The following is an 18,711-nucleotide window of genomic DNA, read 5'->3' on the forward strand; positions in this document are numbered from 1 at the left end:
GGATTGGTATTGTCGTGTACATGTAATATCGGAAAATGCAAAACTACATCGCTGAAACGCCTGAGACAACCAAGATCGTGAAGCCGGAGAACCAATCAGGCGTGAACGCCATTCGTCCCGTTGGTCTTTGACTCGGGACTTAAATATTTCCTGAACTCTTCGGCGTGAACACCATCCGTGTCGCTGGTATTTGCGCCATGTGAGAAACCACCAAAATAGTATGGTGCAAGCCTCTTTTTCTCAGCGATCTTATCGTCTTTGATCCTGGCAAGCAACTCCTGAGCTCTTTTGTTGGCGGAGAAGCGGTCTGGAAGAGCATCCCAGACCTTGTAATCGGTACCGTGGGTCTCGATTGTTCCGCAACCCTTGCGGGCGTACTCAGTAAAGAGGAACAGACGGCTCGATTCAACCATGATGGTCAGTTGGTCTAAGTACCAGTCAGCATGTATACAACTACTCGGCGATGGGATGAACTTACCAGTCAGGATCTTCTCGGGTTGGCTCTCATGTATCCGCATGCCGTGCTGATATCCCTCGTGGAATCCACCGTGGGGCGTGTGGCCACCCTCGAAACTACCACCACCCGGTTGGAAGTCGTCGCTTCGTCCAAGACCTTGTCCATATAGACAAGCAAGGAATTCTGACGCGGAATTGCGGTGGAAGTATGGTAAACGGAAAGTGTTGGTCGCGACATCCCACCTTGGACCGAACCAGAGGAAGTCTGCGAGTGGCGTGATGGGATCACGGGACTTGGCTGTGAGCACTGTGAAGATCGAAGGATCAGTGTGGTCGATAGATGTACTGTTCTGTGACGAGAACTTCGTCAGATCGTATTTATAAGGTACGACATTGCCGTGCCATGCGACAAGGTCGAAGGGGCTGTGGTCTTGTTGGATCGCCACGAGCTGACCGTTCGTCTTATTAACAATCTGCCAATCCACGTGCAAATCATCATCGATAGCAGCTACCGGGTAGAGGAAATCGCGAGGATTGGCAAGACCGTGGCCGCCTAGTGGGCCGAGATCAGGAAGCTCCCACATAGAACCCCAGATTTCTGTGATATAGCCACGCGCCACTGGCGTGCCCGGGGCTAGATTGAGGCAGAACCGGATACCGCGCTGGATGACACAGATCTCACCAGGTTGCAGGAAGATCTTTCCCATCTCTGTCTTGATATCTAGATTACCCTGTTGGGCGCAGATGAGGAAGTCGCCATCGGTATTGCAGAATGCTCGCCGCTCCATACTAGAGTTGATCATGTACACGTATAGCGCAAGACCCTCCTTGATGTTGGGGTCTCCGCTGCCACAGAGAGTATGCAGACCATCTGCGAAGTCAATTTTCTCATCGTCTTTCGGCAGTGGAAACGGACGCCATTCTGCTTGTTCGGGAAGCGTCTCGACCTTGGGGTTGATGGACAGGAAGCAATTTGTGATGTTGGATTTTGTCTCAATCGGAATGTAACCCTCTGTCACATGTTAGCCAGTGCTTGCGAGGAACTGCAGCAATACGTACTGTGAGCAGCCGCTGGTCGACACCGGTACATATACGTGCTGAAGTTGTGTGCACGCGGGGCTGCAAATGCTGAATACGTAATGCCTTCGGTGTAAAGTCCAAACCGGACTTCTTGAGGGTTGTTCTGGGCAACAGGCAGAGTGCCAGGGATAACCTCAGACTGGTGTCGATTTCCCCATCCTGCTTGGTAGTCGTAAGGATCATTTGCACGTGTTGGCTTCAGTCTTTGTAGATCGGTGAAGTGAAATGCCTTTTGGGGGTCGGTGACGAGCTGGCGTTCTTTGAAGTCTTGCATGATGTTAGGCGTATGACGATGATTGTAAGAGTGATCTAGCTTACCATGTAAAGATTTCAGCCTTATATTGGGGTATCCATGGCCGTGGAATGCTAGGCCGACATCTGCCGCACTTGGGTGGCCCGGCCTGCACATCGTATGTGGTGGCGGGGCCCGACCCTGATAATAGCGGGGTTTCCGTTTCGGTAACTGGGCTACGGGAGCTGTGAGAGGCCCACATGGTGGCCGCGACCGGGTTAGTGGAATTTATGAGATGAGAGTCTGAAAGCCTTTCCCACATGAAGGTTGTGGCAATGTGGACGTGGCGCACTTGCGGGGTTCTTTATTACTTCTGGGCAGAGCACCAATCGAGGACATAGTGCTGACTCAGATGAAGCAGTCACAATATGATATTCTCTCCATATCTACGCATGGCGGTCGTTGTGCGCTGATGAATGACATGGATGTGATTTATTTGGATGCAGCTAAGACCTCGTCCACCATTAGTCCACATGAGCCTAGATAGTTCTTCGCATCGCACAACGAGCTTAGCTCTTCGCCGGAGATCTTATCGGTAATCTCGGATCGTGTCTGTAGAGCTTCCAACAAGCTGGTGTCGTTCTCGATACTCTCTTTGCATGCCTCGTAGACAACGTCGTGGGCTTTTGACCGACCAACGTGTGGAGCAAGGCCCATCATGACGGCTTCTGCGACGATAAGACCTCTGGTGGAGTAGAGGTTTGTAAGCATCTGCTTGGGGTTGACTACAAGACCAGAAAGCGCAAAGTCAGCCTGGTTCAGCGCTCCAACAGCCATAACGAAGCTCTCCGGGACGGCCACCCATTCTAAATGCCATGGACCAGAAGCGCGCTCGAAGTCCGATACCATGCCATCCAGCACCAAGCCAGCATTCGATCGTAGGATCTTCGATGCGGCTAAGATGACTTCGCTCGAAATGGGGTTTCGCTTCTGTGGCATAGTCGAGGAAGCGCCGCGGTGTGGCACAAAAGGCTCTGACACTTCCGAGAGCTCATTCGACGACATGATGATGATGTCTAGAGCAAGCTTGCCGAGGGTACCACCAACAAGCGCGAGATAGTTTGTGATCTCTGCAACGCCATCTCGTGCAACATGCCAGGTGATCGGAGGGTCGGTCAAACCCAGATCTCTTGCCATTTCCTTTCGAACGCGAATGCCATCATCGCCCGAACCTAGTGAAGCCAAAGAACCTGCGGCTCCTCCGAACTGTACCATCAAGGCACGAGGTTTGAGCTGCTCGAGACGCTCGAGATGTCGTTGGAAACCAGATAGCCAGATAGCGCACTTGTGGCCAAAGGTGATGGGAAGAGCATGTTGGAGATGAGTGCGACCAGCCATGGGCGTATCCCGGTGCTTTCTTGACAGGTCTTCTAGGTTCTTGATAACGGAGCGCAGCGTACGCTCAACGATCTCGAGGCCCTCCTTCATTTGTAGAATGCTTGCCAGATCCATAATGTCCTGTGTTGTTGCACCCCAGTGCACATACCGTCCAGCCTCCTCACCGCATGATGCAGAGAGCTGTCGTACCAAAGGAAATATGGGATAGCCGACGATCTCGGTTTCATTGCGTAGCCTATCGTAGTCCAGTTCGACTTCGCGGGCTTTGGATGTCACAATCTCTCCGATATGAGATGGTATGACACTGCACTTCGATTGTGCTCTTGCCAGAGCAGTCTCAGCATCAACGCATCGATTGATGTATGCTTTGTCATCGAAAACCTTTCTGATCTCCTCGGTTCCAAACAGCGTACGGAAGATGACTGAGTCGATAGCGCTCACGCTGCCGAGAGATCGCCGTTGGAGACGAAGGGTGGTTTGCCGGGGGATGGCACGCAGTGGGACGCGCCGAAACAGGAACATGATGTGAATTGCAGTGGGTGCAACACCTCAGTGAGTGACGAAGGGAAGATGAAGCCCCAAAGAGAGCTCGAGCAGTACACGAGCCATGGCGGCCCTGAAGCGGTGGACGTGTGGGACGCGGGTGCAGCCAGCATCCATGGATCGTGTGGGGAAGACAATGCCGGCCTACAAGCTCGGAAGCGGCCAGCCTCTGCGTTCCGCGCTAAGTCACTAAAAGTAGCTAGAGTCCGCTTGCACGTGACCAACGCGACACTTTCGTGATTCTCATCATCAAGGCCTATCGTATTTCTACTGTACTACGACTCACGGATAAACAACGAAGCAACGCCTAAGCCGGTACTCGCACACATGCTGACAATACCGATCTCTTTATCCTGACGTAGCAACTCGCCCAACAGTGTGGCAGTCTGCCGTGCCCCTGTCGCGCCGGTGGGATGCCCAAGAGCTATCGCACCTCCGTTCGGATTGACCTTGTCTTCATCGAGACCCAACTCCCGAATACACGCGATGGTCTGGCTTGCGAACGCCTCGTTGAGTTCAATGACATCAACGTCTTTTAGCCCAACGCCTGTCCACTTCAGCAATGCCGGTATGGCGTATATCGGGCTAATACCCATCTCATCGGGTGCGCAGCCTTTGACCTGAGTACCAACGAAACGGCCAAGTGGCTTCAATCCACGCTCTTCGGCCCACGAACGTCGGGCGAGTATGGTGGAGGATGCGCCGTCCGAGATTTGAGATCTGAAAGGTCAGCTTCGCGAGAGCTTTGAGTCATGTCCACTTACGAGTTGCCTGCGGTACTCTTGCCGTTCTCGCCGAACACAGGCTTGAGCGTCGACACTTTCTCAAAAGTCAACCCATGCCGAATGCCGTCGTCCTTGGTGACTTCGTGCCCTGCAGGCTGGCCTGTTGCCTCGTCCATCCTCTGAACCGTCACGGGCTCGATTTCCCAATCAAAGCGACCTTCTTTTTGGGCGCGACTTGCGCGACCATGACTTCGCACCGCATATTCATCTTGCGACTTCCTGTCAACCTTGTATCTTTCTGCTACGTTCTCAGACGTGATTCCCATAGGCATAAGACAGTCGCGCGCATCTTTGACGGTCGACCCAAGCAGTGTGGGTGAGACATCGGTCGGGATGCCCCGCGAGCTGTAGTTTCTCGACATACTCTCTACACCGCCAGCAAGCCCCACGTCAATCTGACCCACCATGATCGAGTGCGAAATGTGGGTGATGGCTTGCAGACTGCTCGAGCATTGGCGATTGACGGTGTGGAAGGTCGTCGAATTTGGGAAGCCGGCATGATTGAGCGCCATGCGTCCTGTCTTCGCGAAACCGAGTTCAGCGAGTACATTTCCGATCATAACATCGTTCACGTCGACTTTTTCGATTCCAGCTCGCTGTACTGCGGCTTTCATAATCTGCTATCTTCAGCAACAGTGCAGTGCATTCTCCTGCCGAGACTCACCGGCATCAGGATGTCTTCTGGATGAGCATCTTTGTAACCGCCCTTGAAACTACGATTGATTGGCGACCTGACCGCAGAAAGTAAAACTACGTCGTTCGGACTTTTCTGCAGCACATTGCGCGCGGCTTTGCTAAAGGACGCCATTTTGGCATAAACATTGACAATACACGCGTCGCATTGCTACAAGAGTGCCTATTGTATGATCTCACAGGGCCGAGAAAGTGCCGCATCGTGGTTGCGGCGAGAGCTGTGGCGGGGCGACGTGTATGTGTGGGGCAGGAGCGCGAGACCCCTCCGTGACGACTCGGGCAACACCGCAACGATGCTTGCCGAATCTAGCTTGCATGCGGACGCGACCATTCACTTTGAACATTTTCACGCGCAACCTGATTTCAACAAGACATTACACGATGGCACTCCCAAACAAATACCAAAATGGCAGCATTGATTCCTCTACCAAGGGAGTGTACAGAGCATCACCCGTCAAGCTTATGATATACGGAAATGGTAGGCACACTGTGGTCATGGATCGAGAAAAAACTAACATGTCCACACAGGAACAAGCAGCCAGCTTTCAGATGTCATTGTCGAACTCGGTGCTACTAAGGCCTTCATCATTACCGGACGCTCCCTATACGAGAAGACTCCCGTGATCAAGAACATCGAGAAGACACTTGGTTCTGCACATGGTGGTACATTCAGCAAGATTGGACAGCATGCGTATGTGAAGAGATGTTGAAATACGAATAGCACGGGCTGACAAGTTCAAGGCCGATCCAGGACATCAAAGAAGCCACCGCGCTGATGGCAAAGTCCGGATGCGATGTACTCATATCGATAGGCGGTGGTTCGCCCATTGACTCAGCCAAAGCCATTGCATACAACATCCATGAGGAGACTGGAAAGTGGATTCCTAGTATCGCCGTACCAACAACATTGAGTGTAGCGGAGACGACGCAAAACGCTGGCTTCACCACGGAAGAAAAGCACAAAATCGCCGTGAGCAACCCAGAACTCGTACCCAAGGGTAAGTGCGAAGTCGAACGGTCAGAGAAGCTCATACTAACCAAGCTCAGCTGTGGTATACGACGGCGAACTCGCTGTATACACACCCTTGAATCTCTGGACAAGCACAGGGGTATATTCATCACCACTTAAGCGCTGAAGTAGAAGTAGTCTCTGACACTCTCGCAGATTCGATCACTGGATCATGCAGTTGAGCTGATGTACCACCCTCTCGCCGCCGAGATTCCTACGAAACGCATGTCTTTGGAGGCTATCAAAGATCTCTTCACATACCTACCACAATCGAAAGCCGACCCCAACGACGCCGAAGTGCGAACGAAGCTTTTCCTCGCTTGCTACTCCTCACTTTTCCCCTTCCTGTACACCGGTGGTGTAGGACTCAGTCACAGCATTGGACATGCGATTGGTGCAACATACAGCATTCCGCATGGCATCACCAGCTGCCTCAGTCTCGCACCGACGGTACACTTCAAGGCGAGCAACCCAGAGGAGGCGAAGCAAATCGCTAGGATCATCCCATACATCGGGAAGCAAAGTACTGGCAGCGATGAGAAGGATTCCCACGTCGTTGGTGATGCTATTGCTGGACTGGTCGAAGAGCTGGGACACAAGACCACATTGACAGCTGTAAGTAGCTGAAGCATGCCGAGGTGGCCATTGCTAACGTCATATAGTACAACGTGCCGACTGGCGATGCGGAAGAAGAGGCTATCGCATCGCGTGCGCTACACAGCAAAGATCACAAGGACTTTGCTAGCTGTAAGTTGTCGCGCCTATTCTCCGAAAATCCTTTCGCTGACATATCCTGCAGTGAAGCGAATCGTGCACGACCTGTACTAATCGACTTGATGAGTTTGTCATGCAGCGTCCATAGTAATACACATCTACCAATTCATCATTGCGAAAGTGTGCTCAATATACCTGCAGCTCGTCAACGACCATCAGCCTTTCACGCACGCGTTGGCGCGTCAGCACGTGAGCCAGCTATCGTGACTCGGCCTTGGAAATGTTTTCCACGTTGCCTTTTTCCGCGTGTCGGTAGGCCCAATGAACGTGCGTTTTGGCCGCAACCTCCGCATCTTGGCCGGCTAAGTCCTCATCCACCTCCGATTGTGGAGCTTTGCTCTTATCCGCCATCGGCACGGCATTTGCATCGGTCTGACCCAATCGGTTATTTGCTATCATGCATGCCCTCGTGGTGCTCGTGTGGGGAGCGTCATCTCCGCCATACACCACAATTCTACACGCGATCTTTGTGCCTTGAGGTTTGTGGAGAAACTGACGCTTGAATTTGGTGTTGGTTGAGCTGTGCTTACACTCTGGGAATTGGAGAACGCCAACAACGACCTTTTGTGATATCTCAAGCTGGGCTGAACGCTTCAAGGCCTATCGATTGAGCTTGTTTTCCTCGATACTTCGCGACTCACAACTAGAAATCTCACGATGCAACGTTCTCTCCTATTCTCGGCGCGCCGCCGCGGCCCAGCGACAGGCATGCGATTCTTCTCAGCCAGCGCCTCTCGTCCCGCCATCAACAAGATTGTCTCCTCCGCGCAAGAAGCTATCAAGGATATGAAGTCCGATTCCACAGTTCTGGTCGGTGGATTCGGCTTCTCAGGAGTCCCAAACACGCTCATCAACGCTCTACGCGACCGAAGCGATCTTACAAACTTCACAGTCGTCAGCAATAACGCCGGTATGCCCGGTGTCGGACTTGGACAGCTTCTGGAGACGAAGCAGATCGGCACCATGATTGCAAGTTATATTGGAGACAACAAGGTGTTCGAGCAAATGTATCTCAAAGGTCAATTGAGTCTGCAGTTGACCCCTCAAGGCACTATCGCAGAGAAGTGCGCAGCCGGTGCTGCGGGTGTACCGGCTTTCTACACACCAGCGGCTTATGGAACAATAGGTATGCAAACCACACTTTGAGATGAAACCAGAAAGGCACAGCTGACACCCTCTAGTACAAACTGGCGAACTTCCTGTACGATACAACACCGACGGCACCATCGCGAAAATGGCCCCTCCCAAAGAAACCCGCGAGTTCAACGGTAAATCCTATGTTATGGAAGAAGCCATCTTCGGTGACTACGCCTTCGTCAAAGTCGCCAAAGCTGATCGTCTCGGCAACTGCCAGTTCCGCAAGGCACAGAACAACTTCAACGAAGCCATGGGCAAGAATGCGAAGATGACGATCGTCGAGGCTGATGAGATCGTTGAGGATGGAGAAATTGCACCGGAAGACATTCATCTCCAAGGCATATACGTCAAGCGGGTGATCAAGAGCACAGTGGGCAAGGAGATCGAGCGGAAGGTTTTCTGGAAGAGCCCCGAGGAGCAGAAAAAGGCACTGCTGGAGGGCGGTAAGTTCATGCAGTTGATGGCATGAGATGACTGTGGCTAATAAAAGTACTAGGCTCGACCGAAGCATCACAAAAGCGCGAGCGCATCATCAAGCGCGCAGCACAAGAACTGAAGGATGGCATGTATGTCAACCTCGGTATCGGCATGCCGCTGGCAGCACCTGCCTTCCTGCCCGAGGGCACCGAGATCGTCTTGGAGTCTGAAAATGGAATCTTGGGTATGGGAAGGTATCCTAAGCCTGGCGAGGAGGTAAGAACGTAACAACAGAGAGGTGTTGACAGTGTGGCTAATGAGCTCAGGACCCCGACCTTATCAACGCTGGAAAAGAGACTGTGACTCTGATCAAAGGAGCATCAACGTTTGGAAGCCACGAGTCTTTCGGCATGATTCGATCAGGTCGGATAGACGTCGCCATGCTGGGTGCCATGCAAGTGAACCAATATGGAGGTTTGTGGTACACTGCGATCATGTATATGCTTCCCCCCCACTGACTGTTTCCAGACCTCGCGAACTTCATGCTTCCTGGAAAGGTCAAAGGCATCGGCGGTGCCATGGACCTAGTCGCGAACCCTACACAAACCAAAGTCGTCATCACAATGGAACACGTCGATAAGAAGGGCAACCCCAAGATCCTGAACCAATGCACATTCCCTCTCACCGGACAAAAGTGCGTGAGCACTATCATTACGGACCTGGCAGTGTTCGACTGCGATCGCGTTGAGGGATTGACGCTGAAGGAGCATGCGAAGGGTGTTACTGTGGACGAGATTAGAAGCAAGACAGAAGCGCCATTCAAAGTCAGTGAGAACTTGAAGGAGATGAGCGTGTAGGAGAGATGAGTAAAAAAGATACCAAAGAAGAATTTACAACACTGAGCGAGCAAACAACCAATCTCTTCCTTTTCGTTCGAAGTTTCTGCTGATCCAAGTCTATCTACTACCCCCCTCCACAGCATCCAACCCTACATACGCCGGCGCCGGCATATCCTCACTGATATCCCCCCAGGCACTCCAATGTTTCCACACCAGTTTCTTCTGCTCAATCTCATCCGCAATCGCAATCGCCATATCCGCAACACTAATCCCCGTCAAACGCCCCTCGAACACATCTTTGCCTTCCTGCTGCTCACCCACCAACACCATATCATCAACGCTAATCTCATACTTGCCAGTCCTCTTCCCCGGACGGTACAAAGCAGACGGCGAAACAAAACTCCAGTCAAAATTCCTCCGGTCCTCGAAGAACATGTACGCTGTTCGCCCTGCTTTGATGAAGTCGGACGCGTTGTCTTTGGCGCGGATTTGTTTCTCGTAGTCCGCGATTACAGTTTTATCTTCTTCCGTGGTCGTTCCGGAGCTTTCTGCTAATCTGGCTTCGCGGTATCGTCGCAGTGAGGTACCCATGATGCCGAGGCGTTCTTCCATGTATGCTATATGCGCTAGTGATGTGGAGATGGCGCGGCGGTAGGCGAGGAAGAAGTCTGGGTGGTCGACGCAGGAGAGATTAGTGTCAGGAACGTGAAGGGAGCCTGCGCCGCCGACGAAGATGAAGTATGAAGCGGGCCGTAGCTTATAGGCTAGCAGAATCTTGCGAACAGATTCTAGGAACGGCACTGTCGTTCATCAGTCATTGGTTACTGGTATCTTGAATTGGCTGAAACGTACTGTACAACAAAGCCCCAGGACCAGCTGTATGCGGTCCAAATTCGCTGACCATTACATCAAGGTCTTCGAAAACTTCCGATAGTTCCTCTATAGAGACTTGGTCGACATCTACTGGCCTGGGGATGTAGCGTGGATGTTTTCCTAATTTCTCGGGGTTGCGTGATATGCCAATGACGGTATGGCCGCGATTTAGCAATTCGACGGTGAGGTAGGATCCTCCGAAACCTGCAGGGCCAATAACGCCTACACGTAGGGGCTTTGATGACATGGTGTAATGGATTGGAGATGAAGCAATCTAGGATTGTGCTGCGATTTTGGAACCTGAGTGTGAAGTAACTGGGTACCTGTCGTGCTGTGTTCACATGACTACCATACTATGTTGTCACGGATTTACGGGTGTTCAATGGGAATGAGTTCGGAGTAGTACGCCGAGGTTGTTGTATTGGGGAAAGGCAATTGGGGAAAGTGAGGGGACAATGTGGGGCTTTGGTAAACACCAAGCAACAAACGACGCTAGCCGATCAAATGAGCACACGGGAAAGAAGACGACGAGCGTTGTAGTTTCAAGTACCTCGAACAGAATAGGTCTTTGAGTGCTGATTATACCACCATACCATCTGAAGTCAGAAGACTATATGAAAGCATGGCGTTGGCGGACAACTACGCATTCATCGGTAAGCACTCTTGCGCAGTATCTTAGTAGTTATTACTAACAACAACAAGGTCTCGGTGCGATGGGCTACGCGATGGCAGCCAACATTCGCAAAAAGATAGACCCGTCTTCAACCCTCTACATCAACGACATCAACGCTTCAGCATGCTCCCGCTTCAAAGCCCAATACTCATTACATGGTCCTATAGAAGTCGTCGCAACAGCACGCGAAGCAGCGGAAAACGCGAAAGTGTTGATTTCCATTGTACCAGGAGGAGAAGACGTAAGGAAGGTCTATCTAGACGAGAAAGACGGAGTGATTGCAGCGAAGGAAGATCAAGAAAGGATAATGCTAGAATGCAGCACCATCGACGTCAACACCACAAAAGAGGTGGGCCAGAAGCTCAAAGAAGCGGAGATGGGTACATACATTGACGCCCCCGTATCCGGCGGCGTTCCAGCAGCAGAAGCAGGCACACTATCGATGTTGGTTGGCCACCCTCCACCAGCGCAAAGACCAACTTCCTCAGCTTCTCCAGAATCTCGAATCTCGACGACCCTCACCATGCTTGGTCCACCGTCTAAAGCCTTCTACCTGAATACCCTTGGCGCCGGCCTCACCGCCAAGATATGCAACAACTACCTCTCCGGCACTATTCTCCTCGCCACCGCTGAAGCCCTTGCAATAGGCGTATCTCACGGCCTTGACCCCTCCGCTTTGTACTCCGTGATCAAGAACAGTACTGGCCAATCTTGGATGTGCGATCACGTCATGCCCATTCCCAATGTGCAGAAAGAGTATTGGGTCCCTAGTAACAGTGGGTATAAACCGGGGTTCAAGACGCAGATGATGCTCAAGGATCTGGGATTGGGTATCGAGAGCGCGAGTCAGGTTGGGGTGAGGCCTAGTATGGCTGAGAGGGCTTTGGACGTTTGGGAAGAGGCAGCGAAGGATGAAAGGTGCGTGGATAGGGATGGGAGTAGTATATATTTGCATATTGGGGGCGTTTTACCGCAGGGATATGAAGACAAAGGTAGGAAGAAGGATGAAACGTGGGAGTTTGCGGACTGAGGCTTCTATCATCTTCAATGTAGATAATCGTATTGCGAACTCGTCCTAATGCCCTCATGTAGTCTTGATACCGTCTATTTCCCCTGGAAGAAGTTCTGGAAGACCTCCATGATGGCATCGAATCCTGCCACCTCTCCCAACTTGAGTACCCTCTCATCTCTTCCAATCTTCGCTGGATCGCCATCTGGAACCCATCTACTCGTGACACCATCGGAACTAGGCCCGTATACCTTAGCACACAGCTTATCAGTCTGTACAGGCGGCCAAGGGTCCTCCCCGTTGACGAATTTGATGAAGTCTTCTCCATACTCTCTTGCTACTTTCTGCTGCGCATCGTCCAGGTGCTCGTTGTAGTTCTGGAAGAGGTACGATACATCTAGAATGTGGCCTGCTTCACCCTTGAAGCGACCTTCCCAAGGTATCCCCTCGTTGAAGTGGTAGAGGAAGAACTTCGAGTCTGGCGTGTTGGGCCAGCCTTGGGCAAAGGCACGAGCGGGCGCGTAGAAGGATATCTCGGATCCAAAACGCAGTATTGAAAGCATGGCCTCATCATCAGGAGTTGTGGAGGTTATCTTGTAGGATGTGAGAAGCTGTTCCGCGACCTCTGGCTTGGCGGATAGTGTGGCGTTGCAGGAGTCGATGAACTTTTGCGCGATACCTGGATTGCGAGCATCGAGACTAACGTATGCGAGGATGTTTGCCTGAGAAGGATTAGCTCATTCTCTTCGAAAATTACGATGGTAAACTTACGTCCAACTTTGACTCTCCGATCATAAAGGCCTTGCACCACTTCCTACCCGGCATCATGAAAGCCGGGCTGTCCACTTGGGATGAGACGGTAAGGAAGTCTGGCGAGCCAGGCATAGTCTCTTTGTCGACTGAAGGTAACATTGGTGCTGTGGGTGGCACCTTTTGCCATAGATCATCCAAGGGTATACTAAGAAGGGCCTTGATACGATCCTCTGGCGACTTGTCCGTCAGGCCGAATGCCTCAATGGCCTTTTGATACGAGGACTCTGCCACAAAATCGGGGATGGGCTTGAATAGTAGCACAGCCCCTCCAGTACTAAGACAGCGCTTCATGAGCGGCTCTTCCGAGCAGAGCAATACTGTCGCAGACACTGGATACGTTAGTCGCGCTCCAGATCAGTACCGCCACACACATACATCCACCAGCGCTCTCTCCGCAAACTGTAATCTCATCAGCATCACCCCCAAATCCGCCGATGAACTTCCTGATCCACTGCATAGCCGTACGCTGGTCGTGAAGGCCGTTGTTTGCTTTGTAGCCTGCCTTGCGCAGTTCTTCGGAGGTCGCAAATCCCGTGAAACCCAGTCGATAGCTGTATCTATTAGTAGAAGTCCTGATTTCTTTCAGGTTTCAAGATTTACTTGATGGTGATACCGATTATGGGCTTCTTTCTCTCGACAGACATCTTCACAATGGGAGCTGGATCATAGTGCGGGTACCAACTACTTCCAACAGCAAAGCCGCCTCCGTGTATGAAAACAAAGACAGGCAACTTCGCGCTGGAATCAATAGCCCCATCCTTGTTCGTCGGCACAGTGATGTTGAGGTTCAAGCCTTCAAGGTCGGAATGCGTCGGAACCTCTGGGAGTGGTAGGGAGTGCTGGATGAAGCCGAATTCGCTTTCGATGGCACTGACTGGGGATACTGGAGGAGGACTAGTTCATTAGTGAATGGTAGTTCGTATTACCAGTTGACGTACCCAAATTTCGTGGCATCCGTAGTTCCCGATCCATAGCTATCAACAAGCTGGGGTGCAGCCAAGCGATCTTTTACCGAAGCATACTTCAGACCAAGAAACTGCACTGCGCCATCTACAGGCTTTCCTTCTAGTTCACCTAGGTCTTGGTGCTTGAGAGTTGCCGACATATTGGCTGTTGCGTGAGGAGGTATGGTAGGAAGTAAAGGATCGTCCGTCACTCATAGACTAACAGATTGTTTACTATCCCCTAGTGTCTGTTTGGATTGGCCGAAGGAAGTTACGTATCCTTGGAGCTGCTTCTCTTGAAGCAGGTACGTCGGGGGCAATGATGGCCCGGTAATTTACCCCGCACTTGTGCCTGCCAGTTGAGTAGTGGGGCAATCACCCGCATCCAAACATCAGGTGCGGAATGTGGGGGTAACACAGCGACTACGCCTCGCATCGATGAGGATATCATGATTCGCTCGACATCTGAGCTCGGCAATCAGCAAGCATATGTTCGGCTAGATAGAGCACTCCCTAGGTCGATGTACATGTTTCATGCAGCCAGTGTCTTGCACAGATGACACCAACAATGAAGACCGGCCTCCCTCATACTGACGCCTTTGTCGATCTTGCTCTCCTCGACGGCGGCAGCTTTCTGGGGGATTTGAGCCGCTTGCATGCTGGTGAAAGCGGCACATTTCGTATGTACAACTGGGCGTTCTACATCTCGCATCAGGGAAGGCATATACTCTGGGATCTTGGATTGGATGAGGTGCGTAATCCAATGTCGGGGCTGGATACCTGGATGTTATTCAGACTCATATCTTGAAGGACCGAAGTTGTTATACCCCTTGGGTCAACAAATTCATGCTGGACATCGTCAATCACGTTGGACCAAGGAGAACCATCGTTCAGCAGCTGGCGCAAAGAGGCGTCGCTGCGGAAGACGTCGACACTGTTTTATTCAGGTATGGATGCAATAGTGGCATGAATGAAACTCGCTGAAAAGCCTGCAGTCACGCTCATTGGGACCACTCGCGGCCTATCTGCGATGTGTTTCCGAATGCAAAGGCGTACTTTGGTCCCGGCACAAGAGCAGCATGTCAGCCCGGACACATGAAAGATCCAAGCCTGCAGTGGGACGGTCGTTTCTTCGACCCGGAGAGTTCGACAGAAAAATGGGATGAGCTATCAGGCGTTTGGAAGCCTTTTGGCCCGTTCGAAAGAGCGCTGGACTACTTTGGAGATGGCAGTTTCTGGATCCTCGATGCACCCGGCCATATGCCAGGTAACTTAGCTGCTGCTGCAAGACTGCAAGATGGCGAGTGGGTGATACTCGGCAGCGACTGTACGTTGGTGTATGGAAGCTCCACTGGCCTCGCTAATCTTGTGAACTAGGCTGTCATTCGCGGTACGTTAGATTGCACCAGGCGTTTGCTGACGTGCATGGAGTCCATGATCGGGCGTTTACTGACTGGTCAGGGATTTGCTGGACGGCACGCAAGTAATTGCGGAGTTCCAAGGCCCGGGGGCAGTGAGCATGTCTTTGCATACGGACCTTACTTCAGCGAAAGAAACGATTGCTAAGATAGGACTGCTAGAAACCAACTTTGGTGCTCATACAGCACTCGCACACGATGCTACGTGGCTAAAGAAGAGCACGGACCAGGTGCTCATGTCGCTGCTGAACGACGAGATGCGAGTCGCAGCGAAGGAGAAGATACCGTATGATGAGAGACCGTAGATCGAGTTTAAGATACGAGGCAGGTTTAGTGTCCGAAGGTTGGAGGCCTGATGAGCAGGCAACGCGCCGGTGCGATCATTACGCGTTTTTCGTGGCGCGATTGCTATGGGGCTGTGCGCGGACACGGGATGCCTCAACATTACTTTTCTAGATTTACTTCGTGGAAACAGCATAGCCTGCATACTCAGATATTGAGGTCAGAACGGGCTGGAATAGACGCAGTAGTAGTAGCAGTACTTTTCTAGATGTCAATAGAGCAACAAGCCCGATGCGAATCGTTGTTCAAAGGAGTGTATGCAGAATTCGATTCGTTGGGCGGTGCTTATTAAAGACATTCTTTTATTAGTTGACTGCCTCATCACGCTAGAGACGCGCCTACCTAGGTCGTCGGAAGAGCACCGTCATGACGTTTCGCGTCGCAAGGCGCCGTAGCGTCTGCACTACAGATAACGCCTTGCTCGCCTTTGCATGTGCCGCAATCAGGAGGCCTAAAACGCGTGATAGGCAATGGCAATGGAAGAGACGAAAGAGACATACATTGGCCATGGCTGCGAATGCGGTATTAAAAGCGATACTTGCAGAATACGTGGTGGCGGCAGTGGCCATGGCGCAAGCAACCAACACGCTGTCTTGTCCCACCCTGAGATCTATATCCAACGTCGCAAGCCTCTGATGATGCGGAAGTGATGCTTTTACCGCCGTACTACACAAACATGCGCCTTTTTGACACAAGCTAGAGACATCCCACCAAGCGCTACATGATTGCTTAGTGCTGATTTACTCCCCGCAAGTGCCAAGGTGGCTTGGGCCAGCACCACCTCATTTACTTCCAATCCTCCAGTATTAGCAGATCTAACACCTTTGCTCTTCACAATGGCCCTTCGTGACCTACCATGGGTGACGATACTCTTCTCTGGCATCATTGCAGCGCTCGCATATGGCGCAATGAGATTGATCCAAGTGCGGCGCTTCTACAAAGACCTTGTAGGTGGACAGTATCCGTCATGGATTACAGTCGAGACAGCACTGACAGTACATCAGCCTAAACCGCCTCATAGCTTCCTGTTCGGCCATCTAAAACTGCTAGGCGAGACCTTCAAATCGCTACCCAGTGATGTGCACTACCAGGCAGCGGCAGTTACGATCGCCAGGAAATACAACATGCCGGGTGTCTTCTATCTCGATCTGTGGCCAGCCTCATGGGCGCAGATTGTAGTTACAGATCCGGATCTCGCACTCCACATGACAGCCGTTAGGAACCACCCCAAACATGAGGGAGAGGCACTGATGATCGATCCCTTGATTGGAAATGGCAACATCGTTACTACGAATGGCCCGCAATGGAAGCATCTCCATAAGATGCTAAGCCCTGCTTTTGCCATCTCGCACATCACTAATATGAGGGCGATGATTGCCGATGAGGTTATGAAATTTCGATCAGTCCTTCATGAGAAAGCCAAATCGGGAGAGGTATTCAAGTTCGAGGAACCTACCCAGCACTTGACGTTTGATGTCATCTCCACTACGACTTTTGGCCGATCTCTCGATGCGCAGACCAAAGGCAGCCCTGCTCTGGAGCACTTTGAGAACATGTGTCGTGATTTCATGACAACGCGAGAGTCTTTCAACTACATCCGCAATTTCTTCGTCAACAGGAAGATTTTCGCTGAGCGCAGTAAGTTTGATGCCATTGTGGAAGGACTTATCAAAGAGAGATTCGAGATCGTAAAACGTGAGTAAGAAGACCAATCAAGGTCTGGCAATGTGGCTAACATGTAACTTGCAGGCGATAAGCTCGATCTCTCGGAAAAGCGAGGACTAGGCATCATGGATCTCATCTTACGAGACTATGTTGCAGAGCGGCAGGGTGACGTGGTGGAGCTCGACCCCAATTTCATCAAAGATGCTCTCACACAAGTAAAGACTCTTCTGATCGCTGGATTTGGAACCACGTCGGATACCATCTGTTTCGGAGCTATGCTGCTTAGTGTTCACCCGGAAGTGGTACGAAAGATGCGAGAAGAACACGACCGTGTCTTCACCCCTGGTATCGAAGCGACGTACGAAATGCTGAAAAGGGAGCCGCACAAGCTGAATGAGCTCACCTATACAAATAACGTAATCAAGGAGGTTCTGAGGTTCTATCCGATAGGAAATACCGCGCGAAAGGGCATCGATACTCTTACGTATCAGGGTCGTGAATGGCCAGCCAAAGATCAAATGGTCTTGCCTGTCCAACTAGCTATGCATATGGATCCAGCGATATTTCCAGGCAAGTGACATCTATCAATCGTTCTGTTTGACGCTCATCCGGTGGCTAATGATCCCTCCAGATCCGCTCAAGTTCGATCCAGATCGGTTCACACGAGAAGACTTCCCGCGGCACGCCTGGCGTCCGTTCGAGAGAGGACCGCGTGCGTGCTTGGGTCAGCCGCTGGCCATGGACGAGTTCGTGATCGTATTCCTGTTGACGATACGTGATTTCGACTTCACTTGTGCCGACCTGAAACCCAACAAGACGCCTCGAACAGAGTGGTTTGATCTGGACTTGACGTTCGGTGACCGCGCATACCAGGAATTTGTTTTCGAGGCCAAACCACGCGATGGCATGCCGATGACCGTTAAAAAATCCAATTGGCCATCGTAAGCGAGGCAGCTGCTACCAGTTCGGGCCAATAGACGACATCAGTGGCGGTCGCTAGTATGGGCCACTTCAGATTTCCTGGCCGCAACGTATGTGAGTGTGTATTGATTCGGAAAGGGCGGATAGCGGATTGGGGTCGACGTGTCATGAGAAATCAGGAAATGTGCTACGGTTTGTCATACAGTCAAGTCTTATTGCCTGATGCATGTTGACAAACTGCCGCGCGACAACGACGGAACCTGGGGAAACTTCCAAGGTTGAAAGCATGGCTATTGAGGCATAAGCAAATACCATCAAGGTTCCATTCCGTCTTCCGTCAGCCCACATTGGCGCGTCACGTACGGGTCCTCGGCTGATGCTTATGCGAGCCTATCCTGCAATCCCAGTATTTCACCGATGCCTTGTAGGTGTAGCTGCCGTGCTTAAACTTACCGCTTCTCGGGTGTGATGCTTACAGTTGTAGATTTACATTCAGCCTGAATGCATAGCCACGCGCAGCCAATCGGAGGGCAGGGAGATCCACTTAGCGCGAACCCCTCACAGATTTTGCAAGTACCATGGGGCTCCGCATGCGGCTCGGGTACACTCTTGGCTGCCGTATGCCTCTGGGACAAGCATCGGGAGTGGCTTCGGACACAAGACTGGCTCGGCGGTCGGAAATAAGTGGAT

General features: G+C 51.7%; 9 protein-coding genes across 9 annotated transcripts; 4 read left to right on the forward strand and 5 right to left on the reverse strand.

The window, feature by feature from the left end:
- Window positions 1-60: 60 nt before the first annotated feature.
- BKA58DRAFT_98371 (homogentisate 1,2-dioxygenase) lies at window positions 61-2,102 on the reverse strand. Its single transcript, XM_046176326.1, has 4 exons — window positions 1,855-2,102; window positions 1,516-1,803; window positions 479-1,468; window positions 61-427 (listed from the first exon to the last, which is right to left on the reverse strand). Exons 1-4 carry the CDS (start codon window positions 1,943-1,945, stop codon window positions 96-98), a joined length of 1,701 nt encoding a protein of 566 aa, XP_046029414.1. The 5' UTR covers window positions 1,946-2,102; the 3' UTR covers window positions 61-95.
- BKA58DRAFT_98370 (adenylosuccinate lyase) lies at window positions 2,103-3,836 on the reverse strand. The gene has a single exon (XM_046176325.1). The coding sequence runs from the start codon at window positions 3,686-3,688 to the stop codon at window positions 2,261-2,263; it is 1,428 nt and encodes a 475-aa protein (XP_046029415.1). The 5' UTR covers window positions 3,689-3,836; the 3' UTR covers window positions 2,103-2,260.
- Window positions 3,837-3,984: 148 nt separating this feature from the next.
- BKA58DRAFT_308491 (3-ketoacyl-CoA thiolase A) lies at window positions 3,985-5,302 on the reverse strand (the record flags this gene model as incomplete). Its single annotated transcript, XM_046167205.1, has 3 exons — window positions 3,985-4,429; window positions 4,474-5,111; window positions 5,159-5,302. The coding sequence occupies 3 exons, from the start codon at window positions 5,300-5,302 to the stop codon at window positions 3,985-3,987; spliced, it is 1,227 nt and encodes a 408-aa protein (XP_046029416.1).
- Window positions 5,303-5,568: 266 nt separating this feature from the next.
- Window positions 5,569-9,381, forward strand: BKA58DRAFT_306751 (uncharacterized protein; the record flags this gene model as incomplete). The annotated part of the gene is made up of 11 exons (XM_046167128.1): window positions 5,569-5,665; window positions 5,716-5,878; window positions 5,929-6,185; window positions 6,235-6,296; window positions 6,353-6,811; window positions 6,859-7,159; window positions 7,569-8,096; window positions 8,152-8,550; window positions 8,604-8,800; window positions 8,851-8,998; window positions 9,053-9,381. 11 exons carry the CDS (start codon window positions 5,569-5,571, stop codon window positions 9,379-9,381), a joined length of 2,940 nt encoding a protein of 979 aa, XP_046029417.1.
- Window positions 9,382-9,480: 99 nt separating this feature from the next.
- On the reverse strand, window positions 9,481-10,653 carry BKA58DRAFT_427256 (uncharacterized protein; the record flags this gene model as incomplete). Its single annotated transcript, XM_046172980.1, has 2 exons — window positions 10,216-10,653; window positions 9,481-10,163 (listed from the first exon to the last, which is right to left on the reverse strand). The coding sequence occupies exons 1-2, from the start codon at window positions 10,481-10,483 to the stop codon at window positions 9,481-9,483; spliced, it is 951 nt and encodes a 316-aa protein (XP_046029418.1). The 5' UTR covers window positions 10,484-10,653.
- A 128-nt stretch (window positions 10,654-10,781) lies between these two features.
- BKA58DRAFT_98402 (6-phosphogluconate dehydrogenase) lies at window positions 10,782-11,976 on the forward strand. The gene is made up of 2 exons (XM_046176328.1): window positions 10,782-10,889; window positions 10,939-11,976. The coding sequence occupies exons 1-2, from the start codon at window positions 10,859-10,861 to the stop codon at window positions 11,937-11,939; spliced, it is 1,032 nt and encodes a 343-aa protein (XP_046029419.1). The 5' UTR covers window positions 10,782-10,858; the 3' UTR covers window positions 11,940-11,976.
- On the reverse strand, window positions 11,977-14,015 carry BKA58DRAFT_98408 (Alpha/Beta hydrolase protein). Its single transcript, XM_046176329.1, has 5 exons — window positions 13,670-14,015; window positions 13,332-13,625; window positions 13,107-13,282; window positions 12,690-13,060; window positions 11,977-12,640 (listed from the first exon to the last, which is right to left on the reverse strand). Exons 1-5 carry the CDS (start codon window positions 13,834-13,836, stop codon window positions 12,014-12,016), a joined length of 1,635 nt encoding a protein of 544 aa, XP_046029420.1. The 5' UTR covers window positions 13,837-14,015; the 3' UTR covers window positions 11,977-12,013.
- A 1-nt stretch (window position 14,016) lies between these two features.
- Window positions 14,017-15,586, forward strand: BKA58DRAFT_98399 (beta-lactamase-like protein). The gene is made up of 5 exons (XM_046176327.1): window positions 14,017-14,426; window positions 14,486-14,622; window positions 14,671-15,002; window positions 15,053-15,065; window positions 15,137-15,586. Exons 1-5 carry the CDS (start codon window positions 14,232-14,234, stop codon window positions 15,396-15,398), a joined length of 939 nt encoding a protein of 312 aa, XP_046029421.1. The 5' UTR covers window positions 14,017-14,231; the 3' UTR covers window positions 15,399-15,586.
- Window positions 15,587-16,171: 585 nt separating this feature from the next.
- On the forward strand, window positions 16,172-18,254 carry BKA58DRAFT_98459 (cytochrome P450). Its single transcript, XM_046176330.1, has 4 exons — window positions 16,172-16,382; window positions 16,440-17,130; window positions 17,185-17,670; window positions 17,732-18,254. The coding sequence occupies exons 1-4, from the start codon at window positions 16,272-16,274 to the stop codon at window positions 18,043-18,045; spliced, it is 1,602 nt and encodes a 533-aa protein (XP_046029422.1). The 5' UTR covers window positions 16,172-16,271; the 3' UTR covers window positions 18,046-18,254.
- Window positions 18,255-18,711: the final 457 nt, after the last annotated feature.

This window comes from Alternaria rosae, assembly GCF_020736505.1.
Source record: "Alternaria rosae strain MPI-PUGE-AT-0040 chromosome Unknown BKA58scaffold_2, whole genome shotgun sequence".
NCBI classification, from domain to species: Eukaryota; Fungi; Ascomycota; class Dothideomycetes; order Pleosporales; family Pleosporaceae; genus Alternaria; species Alternaria rosae.

What these genes read in the sequence shown, in the direction of transcription:
- BKA58DRAFT_98371 (XM_046176326.1), bottom strand. Translation starts at nt 1,945, where the DNA reads ATGTGCAGGCCGGGCCACCCAAGTGCGGCAGATGTCGGCCTAGCATTC. An exon ending in AAGGCTGAAATCTTTACATG is followed by an intron (nt 1,804 to 1,854) that starts GTAAGCTAGATC and finishes ACATCATGCAAG; the next exon opens with ACTTCAAAGAACGCCAGCTC. An exon ending in ACCCGAGAAGATCCTGACTG is followed by an intron (nt 428 to 478) that starts GTAAGTTCATCC and finishes ACTGGTACTTAG; the next exon opens with ACCAACTGACCATCATGGTT.
- BKA58DRAFT_98370 (XM_046176325.1), bottom strand. Translation starts at nt 3,688, where the DNA reads ATGTTCCTGTTTCGGCGCGTCCCACTGCGTGCCATCCCCCGGCAAACC.
- BKA58DRAFT_98402 (XM_046176328.1), top strand. Translation starts at nt 10,859, where the DNA reads ATGGCGTTGGCGGACAACTACGCATTCATCG. An exon ending in GGACAACTACGCATTCATCG is followed by an intron (nt 10,890 to 10,938) that starts GTAAGCACTCTT and finishes AACAACAACAAG; the next exon opens with GTCTCGGTGCGATGGGCTAC.
- BKA58DRAFT_98408 (XM_046176329.1), bottom strand. Translation starts at nt 13,836, where the DNA reads ATGTCGGCAACTCTCAAGCACCAAGACCTAGGTGAACTAGAAGGAAAG. An exon ending in ATAATCGGTATCACCATCAA is followed by an intron (nt 13,283 to 13,331) that starts GTAAATCTTGAA and finishes TAATAGATACAG; the next exon opens with CTATCGACTGGGTTTCACGG. An exon ending in CGGAGAGAGCGCTGGTGGAT is followed by an intron (nt 13,061 to 13,106) that starts GTATGTGTGTGG and finishes TAACGTATCCAG; the next exon opens with TGTCTGCGACAGTATTGCTC.
- BKA58DRAFT_98399 (XM_046176327.1), top strand. Translation starts at nt 14,232, where the DNA reads ATGACACCAACAATGAAGACCGGCCTCCCTCATACTGACGCCTTTGTC. An exon ending in GGGATCTTGGATTGGATGAG is followed by an intron (nt 14,427 to 14,485) that starts GTGCGTAATCCA and finishes CATATCTTGAAG; the next exon opens with GACCGAAGTTGTTATACCCC. An exon ending in GTCGACACTGTTTTATTCAG is followed by an intron (nt 14,623 to 14,670) that starts GTATGGATGCAA and finishes AAAAGCCTGCAG; the next exon opens with TCACGCTCATTGGGACCACT.
- BKA58DRAFT_98459 (XM_046176330.1), top strand. Translation starts at nt 16,272, where the DNA reads ATGGCCCTTCGTGACCTACCATGGGTGACGATACTCTTCTCTGGCATC. An exon ending in GGCGCTTCTACAAAGACCTT is followed by an intron (nt 16,383 to 16,439) that starts GTAGGTGGACAG and finishes ACAGTACATCAG; the next exon opens with CCTAAACCGCCTCATAGCTT. An exon ending in GGATCCAGCGATATTTCCAG is followed by an intron (nt 17,671 to 17,731) that starts GCAAGTGACATC and finishes TGATCCCTCCAG; the next exon opens with ATCCGCTCAAGTTCGATCCA.